At 32.0% G+C, this 20,241-nt stretch overlaps 2 protein-coding genes across 4 annotated transcripts in view; one reads left to right on the plus strand and one right to left on the minus strand.

Annotated features, from left to right (window-relative positions):
• Nucleotides 1–20,241, minus strand: part of LOC103315780 (39S ribosomal protein L33, mitochondrial) — a 148,029-nt gene that overhangs the window by 111,325 nt on the left and 16,463 nt on the right. For 2 of the 3 annotated variants that reach the window (XM_032601892.1, XM_031928078.2), the window contains exon 2: nucleotides 14,166–14,313. The exons of the other annotated variant lie outside the window; for it this stretch is intronic. In XM_032601892.1, coding sequence (XP_032457783.1) covers nucleotides 14,166–14,227 — 62 coding nt within the window. In that variant the 5' untranslated portion in view covers nucleotides 14,228–14,313. The remainder of the gene's footprint in view (nucleotides 1–14,165; nucleotides 14,314–20,241) is intronic. 3 annotated transcript variants of the gene reach the window in all.
• LOC116738665 lies at nucleotides 858–5,152 on the plus strand. The gene is made up of 2 exons (XM_032601891.1): nucleotides 858–3,099; nucleotides 4,937–5,152. Exon 1 carries the CDS (start codon nucleotides 1,234–1,236, stop codon nucleotides 2,842–2,844), a length of 1,611 nt encoding a protein of 536 aa, XP_032457782.1. The 5' UTR covers nucleotides 858–1,233; the 3' UTR covers nucleotides 2,845–3,099; nucleotides 4,937–5,152.

Here is a 20,241-nt window from a genome sequence, read left to right on the forward strand (position 1 = left end):
GAAAGTGACAGTCATCTTACTGATGATTCCACAAAATAAGACTTAGCTAATATAAATTATTATAATAGCGACCACAAAACACTACATTTTGAAGCTATATGCAAGTGGAATAATTTATTATTTATTATCTGAACAATTTTTGAGGTTAAGTGACACTTGAATCTATTTGCATGGCTCCGACTCCCCCTTCAAGTTTTTACACATTTTATAATTTTAATCTTGGTGATAATTATTTGTATTCTGCATATAACTCTTTGCAGAAGTTCAAACTGCTTCTTACAGCATTGCGAATACAGGATTTTTAGTCCCAGATAAGTCGTCTTGCCAGGCTTTTGATGGCTTAAGCTATTCAGATAAAATAGAATTTGCTAAGGTCATGGAAGAAATGACATCCATGCCTGGACCAGAATCCCCTTCTCATGTAAATGAGGATATGTTATGAAAAAGAATCTGCTATGGAGTCTGATTGTAATGAAATTGATGTAGTAGCTGCGCATACTGTTGCAAATAAAACAACTCATAATGAGATTTAATCTACTTCTAATTCTCGTGATACAAACAGACAGACTAGAAGCCAATGTGATAAAACTTTATGTGAGTTTTTTTTTTAATTCTATCTTTACAAATTTTTATGAGGGTGATGTTTACCTTGTGTGACTTTTTTACATGAGCAAAGGAAAGGAGAAAAGTCACACGAGATAAAAAATCATATTGCACACCAGTTTAGAATCATACTTTATACCACGAATGCTGAATAATCATGTGAAAGTTGTGATTTTGAGGTTAGAGTGGTATAAAGTACTTTTTCTAACTATAATGTAAAATTTTAAAGAATATCATTTTTTATTATTATATAAATTTATTACAGCTAAATCTAGTAAAGAATCATTTGATATTGGTAGACAAAAAACTCTAAATATGCCAGGATCGCCTATGATAAACACTAAAAAACAATTTGTTCCACATGTTGTTCTTCAAGACAACAAAAAGAGAGTACCTAAAACACATTGCTGCTACTTTTGTCACAAGTTGATTAAAGATCAAATTAAAAGACACATATTAAAATGCCATAAGGATGAACAGGAAATTATTGACGCTAGACTTACAGGAAGTTATCAATCCACAGTTCTAAATAAATTAATAAATTTATGCGATTATTAGTATAATTCCAACCCAATATCCGAGGGTCAAGAAAAACTAGTGGCTAGGAAATTAAATCATATAAAAGACAATATGGCTACAAATGACAAGTCACAATTACCAGATGTGAAATCCGGAGATGAATATGTGCCATGTGAAGGATGCTTTAAATCGTTTAGACGTTTTACATTGAGAAAGTATATTTGCCCTTTTATGGATCGAGTTTCTGACGCAAGAGGGGTGCTTCAAGCATCGCAAGTATTAATACCAGATGTTCACCCAATAGCTAATTTACGTTTAAGAAATTTAGTTTTGAGCATTATACAAAGAGGTGAAATTCGGGACGTAGTAAAAGTAGATGAAACATTAATTGCATATGGCAATGATCTAATAGATTTCCATACAAAAGATCAAGATATTCATATGGTGTCTCATAATCTGAGGACATTGGCAGATATTTATAGACGTGTGAAAGCAACATGTCCGGAAATTCATCAGTTTAGTGATATATTTAAAGATAGAGCACGTGCACACAATCTTTCAATTGCGATGCAAGAAATGACTGGAAAAAATGAGAAAACTGGGACTATAGTGAAGGGAAATAATATCAGAGACTATAGTGCCTTATTGGCAAAGTTCATAAAATTTTATAAGTTGTATTTAGTAGAGAAGCATGCAACATCTTTAATTTCTGAATTTGAGATATTTAAAGTAGTCTTAGAAGGAAAATTCAAGCTATTAAATAGACAAGCAAGGAATTGTTTGGTCGAAAAAGCAAAATATCAACCACCTCAAAAGATACCAAAAGTTTCAGATATACAAAGATTATGTACTTACATACAAGAACGACATGATGAATCATTTGAGATTTTAATTAAAGGTTTTAATTATCTAGCATACAAAACCTTGAACGAAACAGCATTGCTGTTAATCCTTTTGTTTAACAGAAAGAGGCAAGGAGAAATTTCTAGGTTATTGAAAAATGATCTTGCCCCACACTGTATTTATCGTTTAAACGATAATTGTGCTGGTGATGAATACACAAAGTTAGATGAAAAATCAAGAGCTACAATACAGCAGTATGTTCGATTAGCCATAACCAACAAAAAAGGATTAAAAAATGTTGATGTAATAATGCATGAAAGTTTACTCAGAAGTATAAATCTGATATTAAGTTACAGAGAGTGCCAAGAGACAGGCATTAAGAAAGAAAATAAATATGTTTTTGCTAAAGCTTCTAATAATAAACATATAGATAAACATTATATTGCATGGGATATATTACGTGAATACACAAAAGTATGTGGCGTTGCAGAACCTGAACTCTTGGGAGGAACAGAGTTGCGAAAGCAATTAGCTACAATGATGTTCGGTATGAAGCTTCAAGAAGAAAGTCTGAAATACTTAGTTAATTTTATGGGACATGAATATGAAATACATAAAGCTTACTATCGTCAAAGAATTCCTATTCAGGAATTATCCATTTTGGCACCTCTTCTTGAAATGGCACAAGGTTTAACATCCAGATCAACGGTATCACATCACAATGCTAATATACAAAATACGACACAAGATGCTGCTAATTCACAAGAGATTGCTAATGCACAAGAAAGTATTCATAAAGAATCTCATTTAGATGCAAGCAAAGATGCGGATGCATCCATAGGAAGCAACTATAAGCCTGATTCGTCTTACATAGATTAGTAATCAAAGTTTTGAAATTATTTTTACAAATAACAAATACATGTATATTTAAATATCAAAATGATTTTTTATTTAGACACAGCTGAAAGTGAAAACGATCAAATTGAACAAGAAGAACCACTGAAATCAACATTTCAATTTAAAATTTGACAAGAAATAAAAAAAGAAAAAGAGAGATGAAAGAAGCAGATATACTAAGAAAAAAAGGGAATAAAGCACGTTACTGTGAAGATAACGCTACTGCGAAGCCAAAAGGTATAATTATATGCTTAATTATTTTAATTGAAATCTTATGTTTTTGTTAATTACCCAATGAGCAAAAGGAAATCTTAAAATGTGAAAAATGGTTTATTGCCTGGTCATCCAACTTGATATGCTACTCTTTCTAATATGTTCCCTAGTGGAAATGGATTGTGTGCCAAAGTGTGTCAAAGTGTGCCATAGTGTGCCATAATGTTCCAAAGTATTCAAATTCGGAAATTTATTACACTTTGGCACACCTTGGTATACTTTGGCACACTCTGGCACACTTTGGCACATTTTGACACACATGGGTTTTTCGGAAATTGAGGACTTAGAAAATTTTTGCACGAAATCTGGACAAATTTGTTGCTAGCAATGTTTAATTGATATTTTTTAGATAACAAAATTTGTTGCTAAGTATATTTAATTCATATTTTTTAGAAATGTCTCTCGATCGGTCCAAGGGGGCATGTTTAAGGTACATTTTAAGCCCGGATAGAGTAAAGAAGACGGTCCGGATCTTTCAAAAAGCCGTGGAAAGTGACTGAAAACACTTATTTATATAGTGAAATGTCATGAATTTTGGTCAATGATTTTACAAGGTATATACATGTTTTTTTCGATAAAAATGGTGTATATTTTATATATTTTCAATAGAATTTTTTTTTTCAAATTACATCAAATCAAAAATTTTTTGGTAAGAAGAATATCTTTTTGTTTTTTTGCAGGATTTAACCCAGGCTTGACCCCTTAAGGCAATTACGGGCAATTGTTAATTAATATTGTAAAAGTACTAAGTATCTAAAGCTGCTTGAAGTACATGAGATTAAATTTTTGTATTAATTGTAACGTAATTGTAGAGTACTTGTGGCTCAGTGGTAGACCTTCAGCTTACTAACCCAAAGGATCCGGGTTCAAGTCTTACCGACGCTAGAATATTTTTTTTTTTTTTATTAAATTAATTATTGTTACGTTCTATAACTGGGACTTCAAGCTCCACGCGTGCCGTCGATATGACGGCATCGTGCAGTGGCAATGTTATAGCGCGCGGGCGGCGGGATGTATCTCACTGTACCGAAGTGTGCCAAAGTGTGCCAAAATGTGCCATAGTGTGCCAAAGTGTAATAAAGTGTGCCATGCTGTGCCATACCGTGCCAAACTGTGCTATACTATGCCATAATTTGTCAAAAAAGAGATGTTTGTTTCCGAAAAACCCATGTGTGTCAAAGTGTGCCAAAGTATGCCAAAGTGTGCCAAAGTGCAGAATTTGAACACTTTGGCACACTTTGGCACACCCAATTATTTCCACTAGGGTTGTAACAAAATTTTCTCAATTTAGATACTGTGCTGCAGCCAGAAAGTCTACTTCTTGAAGAAAATGTCGCGACACGGGTCCATAATAATAAAGAAATAGACTTTCCAGCCACAGCACAGTAACCAAACTTAACAAAATAAGTTTCAACACATCGGAAGGGGTAGCATATCAAGTACAATCAACTGTTCTGCTAGCTGTAAAAATTAATGTTGAGAAAGAATACTTTTTTATTGCTTTCCTCATACCATATTCGCAAAATAAATATTACAAAGATTGCATAAAGAATACTTTATACATACTTTTGGATCACCTATTAAATACCTTATTGGGTTATTGAGTGCCTATTAATTGCCGATAAAAAATTTAAAAAGAATATTTTTTTATTACTTTTGAAATACAATAAGTATATTTTTTAGTGGACATAACTGTATACTTAAAGTATTCTTTTTTGGAAATGTGTGCTTATTGGGTAATTAATTTTAGTAAGAATAAATATCACATAACCAATAAATATTACATTATTTGTTGTTACAGTTCGTAAGAATCAACCGTGGACCAAAGATATGAATAATTCTATAAGCGAATATCTTAAGAAATATCTACTACCGTCTAAAATATCTAATGAGTTTATTGAAGAGTTGAAAATAGAATGCCCTTCAATCTCTCAAAGAACGAACTTTGTAATTCGTGCTCAGTTACATAACCATTTTAAAAAAAGGATTTAATTTTGTTATATGATAGATTGGTTAAAATCTATATTTTTGTGCAACAAAATTAAGCTATGGCTTATTAGTTTAAATAATTTATTTTCAATTATTTAATAATTAAGTATGACAAAACTATATGACAAATTATTATATGTTCACATAAGTAATAAAATTACTCATTTTATTTACTAATATTACTTAAGTACAAATTAAAATACAAATATCTATGTATTTTATAAAAATGCGGATCTCAATATTTCCCATTGATTTTAGATGTTTAAATTTCTAAATTTAAGGTGACGGATACACTTTAAATTGGCAAAAAATGAAAAATTCAATTTTTAGTTTATATTTTTCCCAAATTGTTTAAAAAATGAATAAACTATTAAATATATTCAGGTATAATGTAAGAAACATAAAACCATGTTTATATGTGTCGTATTATCAAAATTCAGAATTTCCATTTTTCAGCTACTGCAGCCTTACTTAAGGGTTTCGAAGGGCACTTTTATACTAATCTGAAAATTATATGTGTTTGAAGCATATCTATTTAGTATAAAAGTGCCCTTTGAAGCCCAAATCATTTATTATAAATATATTACAACCGTTACTGCTTATAGATGCACGAGCATCTGATCAAAACACAGTCTTTGATTACGTAAGAGCTATATAAAGATCTAAACCTAGTTGCTTTGCAACTTGGTTTTATAGAAAATAAGACAAATTATTGTACAATATAAATTCAAGAACATCTGAGCACAGCAGTTTTTGATTAGCTAAAAGCTATATAAAGATCTTATATTAGTTGTTTTGCAACTTGTTTATATGTATAGAAAATAAGATAAATATACAATGAAAATTTGAGAAACGAAAGTAAGAAAGTCCATAAATCATACATAATAATTCCATCAACAATGCTGATCTGTTTATACAAAAAACTATTTTCTCCGACATAATCGAGAGACAAAACGGTGAAGCAAAAACTGACACCGACTTGTTGATGCGTCACCACAACTAAGCGATAAATGCAATGTATAAGCGAATATCAATGTTTTTTAATTACAAAATTATGATTCTTAGTTAAATTTTTTTATGTATTCTTGTGATTGCGTCGTAATAGAAAATTTTATATAAAAGTTGTTTTATCATCAATTATATTATTATTACTAAAAAAAGGCCTTGAAGGATACAATAGTTTGTACAAATTAGTCTATTGACGAAAATACGCAGAAAACTTAGTTAACAAACTATTGTTCTTCTGAAACGTTTATGTTTATTTATACGTTTATTCCTAATATTAATAATCAAATTAAAATTTTTTTTACAAATAAAAAATAAAATAGCTTTTTTATGCATTGCATTTCACGCTTAGTTATAACAAAATTCATAATTGGCTCAGAATAAAAAAAATGCCATTTTCGTTCAGTTTTTATACTGAGTTTTTGCTTGAAAAATTGTTTGATGGTGTATGAATTACCCAGTAATTCAAGGCAACATGAACAAGCTCAGAAAATCACGGTGATTTTGTGGTAGATCGTTCATGATGGTGAAAATAGTTTTCTGTGCATCCATAAAACGTAGGGCGCTACTGTCTTATTCTGCATAGGGTTTTCGACAATAAGTACAGTCGGTAATGCAGATTTGTTTTTAATTGCCATTTTTGAACTACCTTACCACGCACTCAGTTACCTACTGAGCTGCACGACTCTTTCTTTTTTGCTTCGGCGTCACCTTAAGTAAGGCTGCGGTAGCTGAAAAACGGAAATTCTGAATTTTGGCCTTCGAAGAAATGTCATACCAGATAATATGGCACATACAACCATGGTTTTATATTTCTTACATTATACCTGAATCTATTCAATAGTTTATTCATTTTTTAAACAATTCCAGAAAAATTTTTCATTTTTTGACAATTTAAGGTGTATCCGTCCCCTTAAGATGTTTAAAGCTACTTATATTGTTTTTAAACAAATTAGAGATGTGCCTTTATTATTAAGTTTAATTCTAAAACTTATTATTAAGTTCAATCAAAATGAATAAAACAACTATTAAGTTCAATAAAATATGTAAAAGAATAACATCTATGCATTTTACTGTGTAAAAAGTTCCTAATAAAATTATGATTTAACTTAGATATTTTGTTATTTATATTATATATTATATAACTACTGGGACTTTGCCACCCTGCTCGCTCCGATCTCCAGCCACCCATTTTATTTTCTGTGATTTTTATACTTAGTCATGATCTAATAATTACGTTCTGGTCGGATAAGAATGTATTATATAAAATCTTATTGTAATCTTATTGCATTATATAAAATTTGTAGATTATAAAAAAGTTAAAGATGAATCTTTATGCAAGTTAAAAAAATAAAAGCATTACTAAAACTAAAAGTACTGAATTAACGTGTTTATGTAGCATATTGAGAAAACAAATGTTTTTAATTATATTAATATAATATATAAGAAAGATTTACATAATGTCAACTTTTTGTTTGAAAATTAGCATTATGCAGAATAATGTATAACATGCTTTTACGATAAAAGACACTTTTTTTATTACTGAATATTTACCACAGATATAATAACTGACATACTATTCTGATATATCTATGCTATGTAGGTGTTGTGATCTCCATATGTATTTATATGGCCATAGGTAATTTGTCATCTCATGTGAATCATCTCTCTATATTTTGTTATTTTGCAATAAATTATTAAAGGTGCTTTAAATTTTTGCAGAGACATAATAGAATGCTAAATCTATCTCTAGTAAGCCAAAACTTTTCTTGAAACCGTGTTATCTTTGTCAGAATACTTAAATTTTCGATTGATGTATAACAACTATGTGAAATTTTGCAACTTTGGTCAATTAGATATTCTGGCAGATAATTGTTGACTCTTTTCATGAAATACATTGAATAATTTTTCTTTTATTTGTTAAATCTATTAGAATTTTGTCACGTCCAGGGGTCAGTTATTGCGTTTCAATAACTTTTATAAAGATTTATTGGGCTCTACCCTGGTAGCAAATGGCCGATAAGTTCTGGCCCGTTCCCTAGCGACTCGGTAGAAATGAAACCTAGAATCCGTCGAGAAATATGCGTAGTTTCTACGCTGAAACCCGAGTAGCAGAAGTTCTCTTAATTTTTTGCGCATGCGCGTAAGGTTCAGGCTAGGCACAGGCATACTAGAAGTATATGACGCGTATTGTAGAGGCTGTCTGCTATGTTATACAGCAGAATATCATAGCAGACAAAACTACAGTTTTCACAGTTTCAGTCAATGTTGAATGATGAATATTTAGCCTATTAATTAATCTAGAATGATTTTAAAGGGAAAATATGATTTTCAAAAAGTGCCCATTAAGAGTGAAAACCTAACCCCCTATACATGCATACTGTCATATATGACAGTATGTACAAGCATGCTGTACTGACAGACTTTGTGTTGTTCAAGTGCAATTACTGTGTGAAAAGTGTCATCGATGCTCAATGTCACCAATGATGAGGTTTGCACAGGTATTTCAAATCTCATCAGTATGCGAGCGAAGTCACTGTCAACCACCAAATCTCTCATCCCTGCTAAAAATATGCGATTGAATTCGATTGAAATCGATCAAAATTTAATCGAATTTAATCGTTTTAAATCCATTCAATCGACTAGCCAAATTTGGTCGATTAAATTCCTATCGATTTAAATCGTTTTTAATTACAATCGGTTTCAATACGAAAAATAAGTATTAAATTTAATATATTTTTATCGACAATTATATAGTAATTATTTTAGTGCAGTGAAATTGTAATTTTTTTCACTAATTCTAATCGATTTTAAAATCTCTAATCATTACGAAATCGTCTATCATCGATCTTAATACTAGATTTATGAATAGCTTCAAATATATTTTTATCGACTTTAATAACCAAAACAATTACTAATCTTATTATATTATTTAAATGTTTTTTGCCAATAACAAAGATCCAAAAGAGTTTTCCAAAAAAGTATGCAATCTGTTAATAGAGAAAAAAGACATACAAACAAAACAAGTAAAATCAATAAATTATAGTGAGATAGAAATAAAAAGTATGAATGAAAAAAGTGCCAAGGCTACAATAGAGTTACTCAGTAGAAAACTATCTAATAACTACAAAACAACGATTGAAAAAATAGAGTCACCTAAAATAAAAATAGTTGGAGTGGATAACTACAATAAAATGAATCTTGAAGATCTGGAAAAGGACTTGAATAATAGAAATTTTAATGAGTATGATGAAAAGTCTAAAGTATTACATATAAATAAAAATAATTCTACAAAAAATCTAGTATAATAATTGAAGTGCCAAGAATAATATATAAACACATCAAAGATAATCAGAATAGAATTTTTATTGGTTATCAAAGCTGTAAAGTGTGGGACTTAATAAACATCAAGCCATGCTACAATTGTGGAAGATTTGGGCATAATCCGCAAAAATATAGAAATGAACCCTGTTGTCTAAAATGCGCAGGAGAGCATTTAACTATGCACTGTGATAATTCAAGTAATTCTACATGTATCAATTGTTTCTTCAGCAATTCTAAATATAAGACAAGTTTGAGGTTAATCATAAGGCCAATGACACAGAGAAATGTTCAATATTAAAAAGTAAGATAAACAAATACATAGATATGACTGATTATCCTATGAGACCTACTATACCTAAATACTTAGGTAAGGTAGAAATCCACAAAGAAATTCACAAAGAAACCACTACGGTAATTAAATCGCCAAGTAAGCTTCTGAAGAATTCGCAACTAAGCACTAGTGCACTAATACTACCTTTGAGGACAAAAACGCAACGAGATAAATAATGGAGCAACACATCGACCTCATTGAAGAGCTACAAAAGGAAGTATTACAGGAAGAAATATCATATCCTGATCTGAAAACTCTTAATAAGAATTTATACAAAAATGACAGTTATATCTTGCATCTAAATATCAGAAGTCTAAATGCCTTTTTATTAAGAGTTTGAAGATTAAACCTATCATAATAGTATGTACAGAAACGTGGAAGATGTTTAATTGCCAAATTTTGGCACTAAAAGGTTATAAATTGTATTACAATAATGGTTAAATAAATTAAAATGATGGGGTAGTAGTTTATATACAGGATGGTATATCAGAAACAACAGAAGTGATAGAAATAGGTAAACTCAAAATATTATAATTCTGCCGTCTGATCGACCACCACGAGCCATAAGAGCCCCAGACTCGTAATAAAGACTGGCGCGAGGAAGGCAGGCGCCTACTCGAGGAGAAGAGGGCGCGAAGGGCAGCCCCCGCCATGACAGCTCCATCCACCTCGACCGCTACGTGCACCACCGATCTGACAATCGCGGAGATACTCCGCAAGGTACACGCAGCAGCGGAGATCGGCGAAGCCACAGTCGCCGAGTACGAGGCGTTTGCCGAAGACGGCATTCGCTTTTAATTATACTTTTTATTTATTATTTCTTTTTTGACGATGGCAACGACACCGTTTTTTGTTTATTAAGTTAATTTTATTATAAAAAAGTTTTTTATGTTTTTAAATTGTTTTTTAACTATAATAAATTTTATACGTTTATAAAAAATGAGCGCATACTATTGTACTCTGTTGCTGTCCTCCTCCCCGCCTTTCCTTACAAATAAAAAATTGTTTTTCATCGGCCCAGTGCCGTCTCAAAATTTTTTTTATTGGGGGGCATTGAGACGGCAGGCCCAGCCCGGGGGATAAGAGAACAGCAACAGATAACTTGCCTGGCGTAGGCAAGTTACCGACCGAGTGGCGCTAGTAGCCACATGTAAATAGTCTACCTAAGCGCTGGTAGAGGGCGTGCGCGCAGATAACACAGGAGAGAGGGAGCATCCCGGGTATATAAGGAGCCCCGGAGCCAGCAGCGAGGATTCATGATCTGGCTCTCAACTGAGCAACGTGCGAATGGTAGCACTCGCTGCTTGCTCCGGTCTCCACCATACCCAGTAGTCCATGAACCCCAGGCTCTCGAAGAGTATGTGTGCAGTCCACTCCCTCTCCTTGTAGACTGAGATCCAGCATCGCTTATCATAGAATATTGAATGATTAAATAAATAAATAAAAGACATTTAAAACATGTAAACTATGTTAACTCTTGTTTACCATTACCCACTCCCATCCCCCCATCAGTTGTGTCACCGGTGTAGGATGGTAGTACCCTGCATTTAGGTGGCGCATCTGGTTTTAGACTCATGGTGAGATGGTAGTACCTTACACATCAGTCTAATAGCTGTGTGGTTTACTTAAGTGTGCGGGATATGCGTAGTGAGAATACCCTACTCATCTCCCTCTACACACGAGCAGCTCTCCTCTGGTGGCTCGGCCATTACACATGATAGGGAGGTCTTTTGTCCACTTAATAGATGTTACCGGGTGGATCAAAGACTGTTATCACTCTTCGAATGTGCTTCTCTCCCGCTTTACTAACCTCGGGTCTCGAATCCTTCGCGTTCGCCTATTAACCCTTCGCGGACCGTTTCAAACAGTTAAATCATAATCATGTAGGTTGCATGTTTTGTAGGTAGCATAGCAAGTATCTGTGTAAAATTTCAGTTGTATGGCTTTTTTGTAATGCAAATAAATGGCATTGTAATGATAGACAAACCCACTGACTCTTATACTGAACTTTACTTCAAATTCACTACTTAAACCAATGACGACGAGATTTAGCATTATTAATATATATATTTTTAAATAGTTGTGAGGGATTTAGTAACATGTTACATGCTTATAAAATATTAGCAGACGTTAGTGCCCGACGCTCATAGTGGATTTTCTACCAGTGTTAGTAGACAGAGATAGAATTACCTTTAATTGGCAATGCATTAACACACACATTTAATCTTTGTATAGATAAATCAATATGGCCGGATGCCTTGAAATCAGCGGAGGTAGTTCCCATTTTCAAATCTGGTAGCAAAATGGAGATAACTAACTATAGACCAATATCGTTAATATCTAATTTAGCAAACATATTAGAAAAAATAATATATAACAGATTCCAATCCTTCTTTGACAAATTTAATCTACTAGCCAAAAATCAATATGGTTTTAGAAAAAATATATGCTTTAAGTTATATCACGAACATAATTTACAGTAAACTAGACAAAAGCAAACCAATAGCAATTACCTTTCTAGATCTGGCTAAAGCTTTTGATACGGTCAATCATGCTATTTTACTAGACAAATTTTATAACTACGGTATAAGGGGTAAAGCGCACAAAATAATAACTAGTTACTTATGTAATAGAAAACAAAAAGTTAAAATAGGAACAGCGAATAGCCGTTATGAGACAGTAATTACGGGAGTGCCACAAGGGACAATTCTTGGTCCACTTTTATTTATAATATATGTCAATGACCTGCTTGTAGATAGGACTGAAAGTACAATCTCATATACTGATGATACAGCTATTTATACAACTGATGATACTTGGACCAAAGTGGAAAATAAAATCAATATGTACCTAGAGGATATATCTACTTGGTTGTTGCTTAATAAATTATTTCTTAATATAAGTAAAACTGTATATATGACATTCGGTAATTACTGTGATAGTGTTCCAAAAAGAATGATATAAAAATATATATACAGGGTAATGAACTGAACAGAGTTGAACAGTATAAGTAACTGGGTATTAATTTTGATATCAATTTAAAATGGGATAAGCATATTGAATATATAATAAAGAAAACTAAATATTTAATATATATATATATATATATATATATATATATATATATATATATATAATATAAATTGTCAAAGTACATGCAAAACGATATTCCTAAAATTATATACTATGCATTTCCACAGCATCATAACCTATGGAAACATTGCATGGGGTGGTGCGTACAAAAACAACCTAGAGTTACTACAAAGATCTCAGAATAGAATATTAAAAATTATAAACAAAAATAAATTTGATCAAAATAATTAAAAAAAAAAACAAATTTTTGCTTATGAATGTGTTATCTATCACTATAATGAACTTAAGAATCAGCACATGTCATCAAATAGTATAACTAGAAACAAACTTATTAAACCGCCAAAATGCTCTAAAGCTGTTAGTGATAAGAATAATCACATTAGAGCGATACAAGTATTTAATTGTCTACCTAAATCTAATCCAAATCTAAAACATCTAGATATCTCGAAAAATTATAATAAGAAAAAGGTAAAGAAATGGATCAGTACTCATATATTGTAAACTAACAAAAAAAAAAAAAAAAAAGATTGCAATCTTAGTAAGATTTTCATTTTGTTAGTCTTTTAGTTTGTAAGTTAGTTTTGTAAGATCATTTTATTAAGTATATATACCAGACCTATGTACAGGTAGCTGTGTCTACCTCTATAGGATGTCAGTTAACCCAAGATATACCAAGTATATCTTGGAGTTAACTATAACATGTATTTAATACTCTGGATGAATAAATAAATAAATATATTTTAATCGATTTGAAAATCATTATTTATTACTAAATAGTTTATCGATCCCAATACTTGTTTTATGAATGGCTCTGAATATAGTTTAATAGATTTTTAATAAGATTTCCGAATCAAAATTATTTTTATCTGGAAATATAAATGTTTCAAATTAATATTTAATTAAATTTAAAGGGTGGTTGAGGCAAATAGTTTAGTCAGTCTAATCATTGGCGCTGCAGTTACGTGGTAAGTTGATCCAAATAAGCAAATTAAAAAAAATGTATGCAGTCACTGGCTTCTTGATTGTTATATCTATGATTATAAATTGGTGAGTGCGAACTGTCAGGTTGACTTTAATAGTATTTTTTTTACTAGATTAGATTTACATACACAACATAGTACGCAAAATACAGGTATCAATAGCTAAAACATTTGTCCACTAAGTTGTGTTTATAATTCTAATCTAGTAATGTTAATGTCTACACAAACATGCTCATCCACTTTCTAATAATCATTGATACTACAGTTAAAAAGCATATGTTTTTTGAAACTTTGGACAAACTTATTACCTGTTACTATCCCTTGTAGAAAATACACCACAAGATATAGCCTGTCGATAACTAGTACCCATATTTTCTTAGCATATTATGGTATTATAGTTTGACATAATATGCCCACATTATGTTGAGTACTTGACTCCACTAATCGGTTTATAACCTAAAATTCATAAAGTTAATAATCAAATTGACTTTGAAGCAATTAATTTTAAAATCATTTTCAGGCAGTCATTCGCAGGCAGTATCCATCATTACAGTGCCTTATGTGCAGTGTAGTATGTGGTGCAGTGTAGTATGTAGTATGTGGTGTAGATACTTATTTTATTATGTAGAACCCCATGGCTCCAGGGGCAAAATTTACACATGAGTGTTTACATGAGAATTTAATCTACAGTTTTTGAGATAAAGACAAGTGGATATATTGTTTTAACAGCTTGAAAAAAATCACAATGCAAATTTTTAGCCCTCTAAGTATGATAGTTTTTAATTAAGAGCAAAAAGAAAAATTGAAAAAATTAATCGTACAATGATTGATAATTTGATTTTGTTCTTAATTAAAATCTATCATATTTAGAGGGCTGAAATTTTGCATAGTGATTTGTTTCAAGCTGTTAAAGCAATATATCCACTTGTCTTTATCTCAAAAGCTGCAGTTTAAATTCTCATGTAAACACCCATCTGTAAATTTTGGCCTCGGAACCATGGGATTCGGTGTGGATCAGCTAGCAAAGACAGACAAGCAAAAATTGTTATGCTAGCCTGTTTCTACATAACAAAATAAGCATCTACACTACAAATTAAACATCTTGCACGAATACACTGCATATAAGGCACTATGTGATATTTATTTTTACTAAAACTGATTTTTGAAAGATCTTTGTAATATCTACTTTTAATCGCCTTTTGACATGTGTTACATTTTAAACAAAACTAACAGGCCAGTAACTGGATCTATTATTTTTCTTAGCCTGAATTTATCCGCCAATTTCATGACGATATCGAAACGAGCACGGTATTTTCTGCAAAAAAGCTAACTACGAAACGACAAAAATATCGAAATTAAAAGTTTCAAAAGTTGAATAAACTTAAAAGTCAGCATAATTATTTATATTATTTAAATATAAAATTAATTTTTATAACTGCAACAAACGTTATGCTGACCGAATGCATAATGACTGGTACGTTTATGTATATATATATATATATATATATATATATATATATATATATATATATACACATAAACGTAACATAACATAAATATATATATATATATATATATATATATATATATATATATGTATTTATTTATTTATGTATAAGAAAGGCTTCAAAATTATTTACGATTTATGAATAATACTTTTCTAACTTTGTAAAATTTGTATTAACTATTTGTTGATTTATTTCCAATTCACCCCTTAAAAGTACTTCAGCAAATATGGATTATTCTGGTTATTTCCTGTTCATTTTCGGTATATTTCCGGTTCATTGCCGGTTATTTTCGGTCACTTCCGGGTCATTTTGTATTTATTCCCATTACTTCCGGTCAACTTCTAGTTCACCCCAACCCCTAAGGAGGGGTAGTTTTGGGAAGAAGTGAACTTATAGCCGGAGACTACCAGACACATTTTAATATAATAGAGGAAGAGGATAACTTAGAAAGATTTGTGAATAGTTTTATGAATGATTTCTGACATGATTTTTCACGTGAAAAATCACACTATGTAGTTACGTAATTCATTACGTAAGAATTCAAGCAATCTATCACGTAATTGAATGTTTGATAAATCACGTGATTTTTCTCGTCAAGGTTGGTAAATAAAATTAAATCCCTTTGGTATTATATTTAATACATCACATCGCATAAATTAAAATAATAAGTATTATGTTTTAATGTTATAATGCAATTACTTTCAATTTTAAAATAAAATTATATTGAAATATTGATGTATTATTTTATTATTGTTTTTGTTTCATATTTCTATTATCATAAATTTGTGGATTATATATACTTAAACTTGAATCAATGTTTAAGTAGAACGAGCGAGCGAGTTTTTAGCTAGTATTAATTAAATTTATTAGCTGCGTATACAATGTATAGATAATAATATTTAACTAATATTTTTTAAAAAAGTCTTTCTGGCAAGTGACTAAAAACACTTATTTATATAGTAAAATGTCATGAATTTTGGTCAGTGATTTTGTATGGTATATATATCATATTCCTCAGTAGAAATAGTGTATAGTGTAAATATTTACAGTAGATATTTTTTGTTTTTTAATTTACGTAAAAAGAAAAATTTTTATCGAACGAATATTTTGTTGTTTTTTTGTAGAATTTAACCCAGGCTGGACCCCTTAATGTAAAGATAAAATATTGCACTTTCTGAATTTTTCAAGGAATTTTTCTGGACTTCTTGGAATTTTAGTCTTCCTTGAATTTTAACGCTGATAATATACTTATGATTATAAACGCGGTTTCTTGATGGTTAAACTTGGTGTAATTTTAAAATTAGCACCATATATCACTTACCATAATTATAATGGGTTAACCTCAGGATCATCCTGACACCTGGACATCGCCTACATGAAGTCAGAATTTTGTTTAGTATATTTGTTGTATACTTAGTGCGTTGTACCGTAAGCCATATCTCGCCATACGGGAGTTGATTTTTACACCTAGACATCGCCTTCAGGAAGTGAAATTTTTTTTTATATTTGTTGTATACTTATAGTGCATTGTATCATAGATCCTGTTCCGTTATTCGCTATAATAATAGGTGTAGAATAGTTATGTATCAGTGAAACATGTGTAACCTAAATTAGAGGCCAAAATACACCAAAATACACAAAGAGAATTAATGATTATTTAACAACCTAAAAAACTGGACAAGTAAACATTTTACCAGTGATTTTCGTCTTAGGTATAAAATATACCATTTTTATTAAGACTAAATATATTTAATAATGAAAAACAATTATTAGTATTTTAATAAAAGGAAATATATTAAAAATAAAATATATACACACTTATATATGATTAATAGGTAACACTAAATTATTAAATTGAAATAATAAATATTATTTTTAGTATAATAACGTACGCAATTCACCCTGCCGGCTGCCATGCTACCACGCACCCCACGAAACATAGCTTATATCATTAATATACTTTAATAATACTTTTTCATTTAATATTTTTTAACTTATAAATTTAAAATTATCTTATTATTATATTCAACTTAAATTAAAGACTTCAATGTTATTAACTTAAATTTTTATATTAGTTTACAATTTGGCGGCCGTAATAGACTCTGAACTGCGCGCGCGCACCATCTGAAAGGCGAGTCCGCCTGACCGCGGACCGCGGCGGCTTTATAAGTCCGACCGCGCGGCGCAACGGGCAGTTCTACTCGAGCTTCACTCTAGGCAGTACCGTGAGCACACGATACTGCAGGGAGAGCTAGAGATAGACCCTCGCCAACGAAATCGTCTCGTGAGCTTACGTGACGACTAGTTAACAACACCGAAACCCGAAACTCCGGAATATCGTCGTAAGCACACGAGACAATCCGGACCATCCGAACGAGGATGATACCCAGAGTCGCCGAAACCCTTTAGCCCACATCCCGATGCATTGCTGCTCCCTCTGCCACTGTGAGCCCACAGGGCTGAGAGAGTAACAATACACTCACTGACGGTTCACCAAGTCGTGCGCTCACGTCCTGGAGAATTTGAGGTTATCCTCTAACCTTCGGAACCACCTTTACGTCAACGTCTCGCGACTCCTTTTGTCGCTGTGCGCACACAAGGCAAAGGGAAGAACGAGACCAGCGACGAGGATCCGTAAAGCCGTGCGCTCACGACTCTACGAGTACGAGGATAACCTCAAAACACCGCAAAACCATTCGGACCGCAACTGTGCGCACACAGGGCGGTCGAAACCGTTGTTACGCGACACATTCGGATCGGGGTAGCCGTGCGCACACGACTCTGCCGTACCTGAATGAAATCCTAACATCACAATCCGTCACCGCTCCGTGATTCCGACACTGACCCGATAGACCGATGCCGCAACCGTATAGTCATAATTGCACCGTAATTGCGTAGTCACGATAAAATATTGTTAACCGCGCTAGTTTAAAAAATTCCGATTGTAAAGGCGAAATCTTCCTAACAAATCACGTATTTGATTTCTGTTTCAGGTGGAATTTAGCATCTAAACCCCCACACTATTGTTTTGATACCAAATATATATCACTATTGTTATTAAAATATACAAATAGACTCATTATTTATCCATTCCCCTAACCGAATCCTGGATCCGACTTAATATCCAACATCCGGGAGAAAATCCTAACATTACAAATTAAATTTATAGTATTAACTAATAAATAGACAAAACTGACATAGTAACTTTGATAAACACGCCATAATATGGCAATAGACCCCTCGTTAAGAATATTAGAAAACCGAGTTAAAAAAATCACAATGTGATATATCTACTGTATGACTCTAACAACCAATCGAAGCAGTTCAATTAACACGAAATCAACATCTATATTATATCGCACTTTTTTTAAGTTAGCTAGGAAATCTAGGTGCGCTTTGCGCACTCCTTATTATGTTATCAATTATATCTTTCCAGAATGATTTTAAATTTTGTCGCTTACTGAGCATTAAAAGTTTAACGCGTTTGTAGGTTATGTAATAAAATTCACGTTTCTAATTCGCGTTCCTCAATTCTTGTACTAGGCGACTGGACATCGATTAAACACTTCACAACGAAGCCCATCACTTTTTCAAGAGAGGATTCGTATCATCGTCAGATATCGATGTAAAGAACATCTAAAAAACTATGACCGTAAACATGACGAACATTTGGCAATTTCCCATTTATCCTCTATAGTGATGTTGTTGTGCCTTAACGTCAAATTTAGTTCTTTTTCTCTGAAGCTTTGTCCGTCGTAAATAAAATTATGTTTAATACATCACATCGCATCAAAATATAGTACATTACGATACGTGTGACCTAAGTGGCACTTTATTACAAGGCGCGTAGTCCGCCATGTAACAACTATCCGTGACATAAGCAATCCTGTACTGCACCGTGAGGTTAGCGTCCTCGCTACGCTCGGACGATAAAGCACAGTGCAATAAAGCACTACTTAGATCACGGATAGGAGTGACATAAAAGGGGACTTGGGTCACGCAGTGCTATAAAAAAATTTGATATCTGGCAAAAAATAGTTACCACGAGCACTCTCAAACACGCTCGTATTTTTCGCTGAAACTTAACAGGTTCATCAAGTATATCATAACAAAGAACTGATCAGATTTTTGAGCTGATTGAAGAAAGTGACATTTTTCAAAATTATTTTTAAACAATATAAATTGAAAAACAATTGTTTTCGTTAATTATTGTTATTTATGTAGAAACTGTAAACTATCCGTAGTTTTTTGAATAGCTCCGACCAGAGCTCTCGACTTACAAAAACTAATCAATCAGGGTGCGTTATTTCAAAAACGTTCCGCAAAAATACCTAACCGTCAATTGTAGATGAGTACGTAGTAGGCTCAGTGATAGAGCACGCGCCTTGAGATCTCGAAGATGTGGGTCAATTCACCCTCGTCGCTTTACTTTTGTGCAATTTAGTTCCCAAAAATCCCGTTACAATATATAATTTGATATCATTTGTTAACAAAATAGAACTTTTTATTAGCTGTTTGAAGCTGGTAAAAATTGTAAAAATATAAGGTCTTAAAAAAGAATTCCAATACCTTCCTTCCTCCTCTAGTTGCAGAATCTACTATTATATTAAAGTGCTTAATGTCCTCGTGTGCCGTGAAGCCTTTCACATCTTTTCCCAATCACTTAAAATCTATGATATAATTTTGGGCCTTACAATTTTTGATACAAACCAAATTTTTTGATACTTCAGATACAAACCATTCTTGTGTACTTACTTTGTACGTGTCTTACCATGCCTGTTTCATAAATATTAAACTGAGCCCATCATTGAACATAACAATTTTGAGTTTGTGTTATATTATGTTTGCAAAAATATTGTTATAAACTCAACTTACT

Source organism: Nasonia vitripennis, assembly GCF_009193385.2.
Source record: "Nasonia vitripennis strain AsymCx chromosome 4 unlocalized genomic scaffold, Nvit_psr_1.1 chr4_random0003, whole genome shotgun sequence".
Taxonomy (NCBI): domain Eukaryota; kingdom Metazoa; phylum Arthropoda; class Insecta; order Hymenoptera; family Pteromalidae; genus Nasonia; species Nasonia vitripennis.

What these genes read in the sequence shown, in the direction of transcription:
- LOC116738665 (XM_032601891.1), top strand. Translation starts at nt 1,234, where the DNA reads ATGGCTACAAATGACAAGTCACAATTACCAGATGTGAAATCCGGAGAT.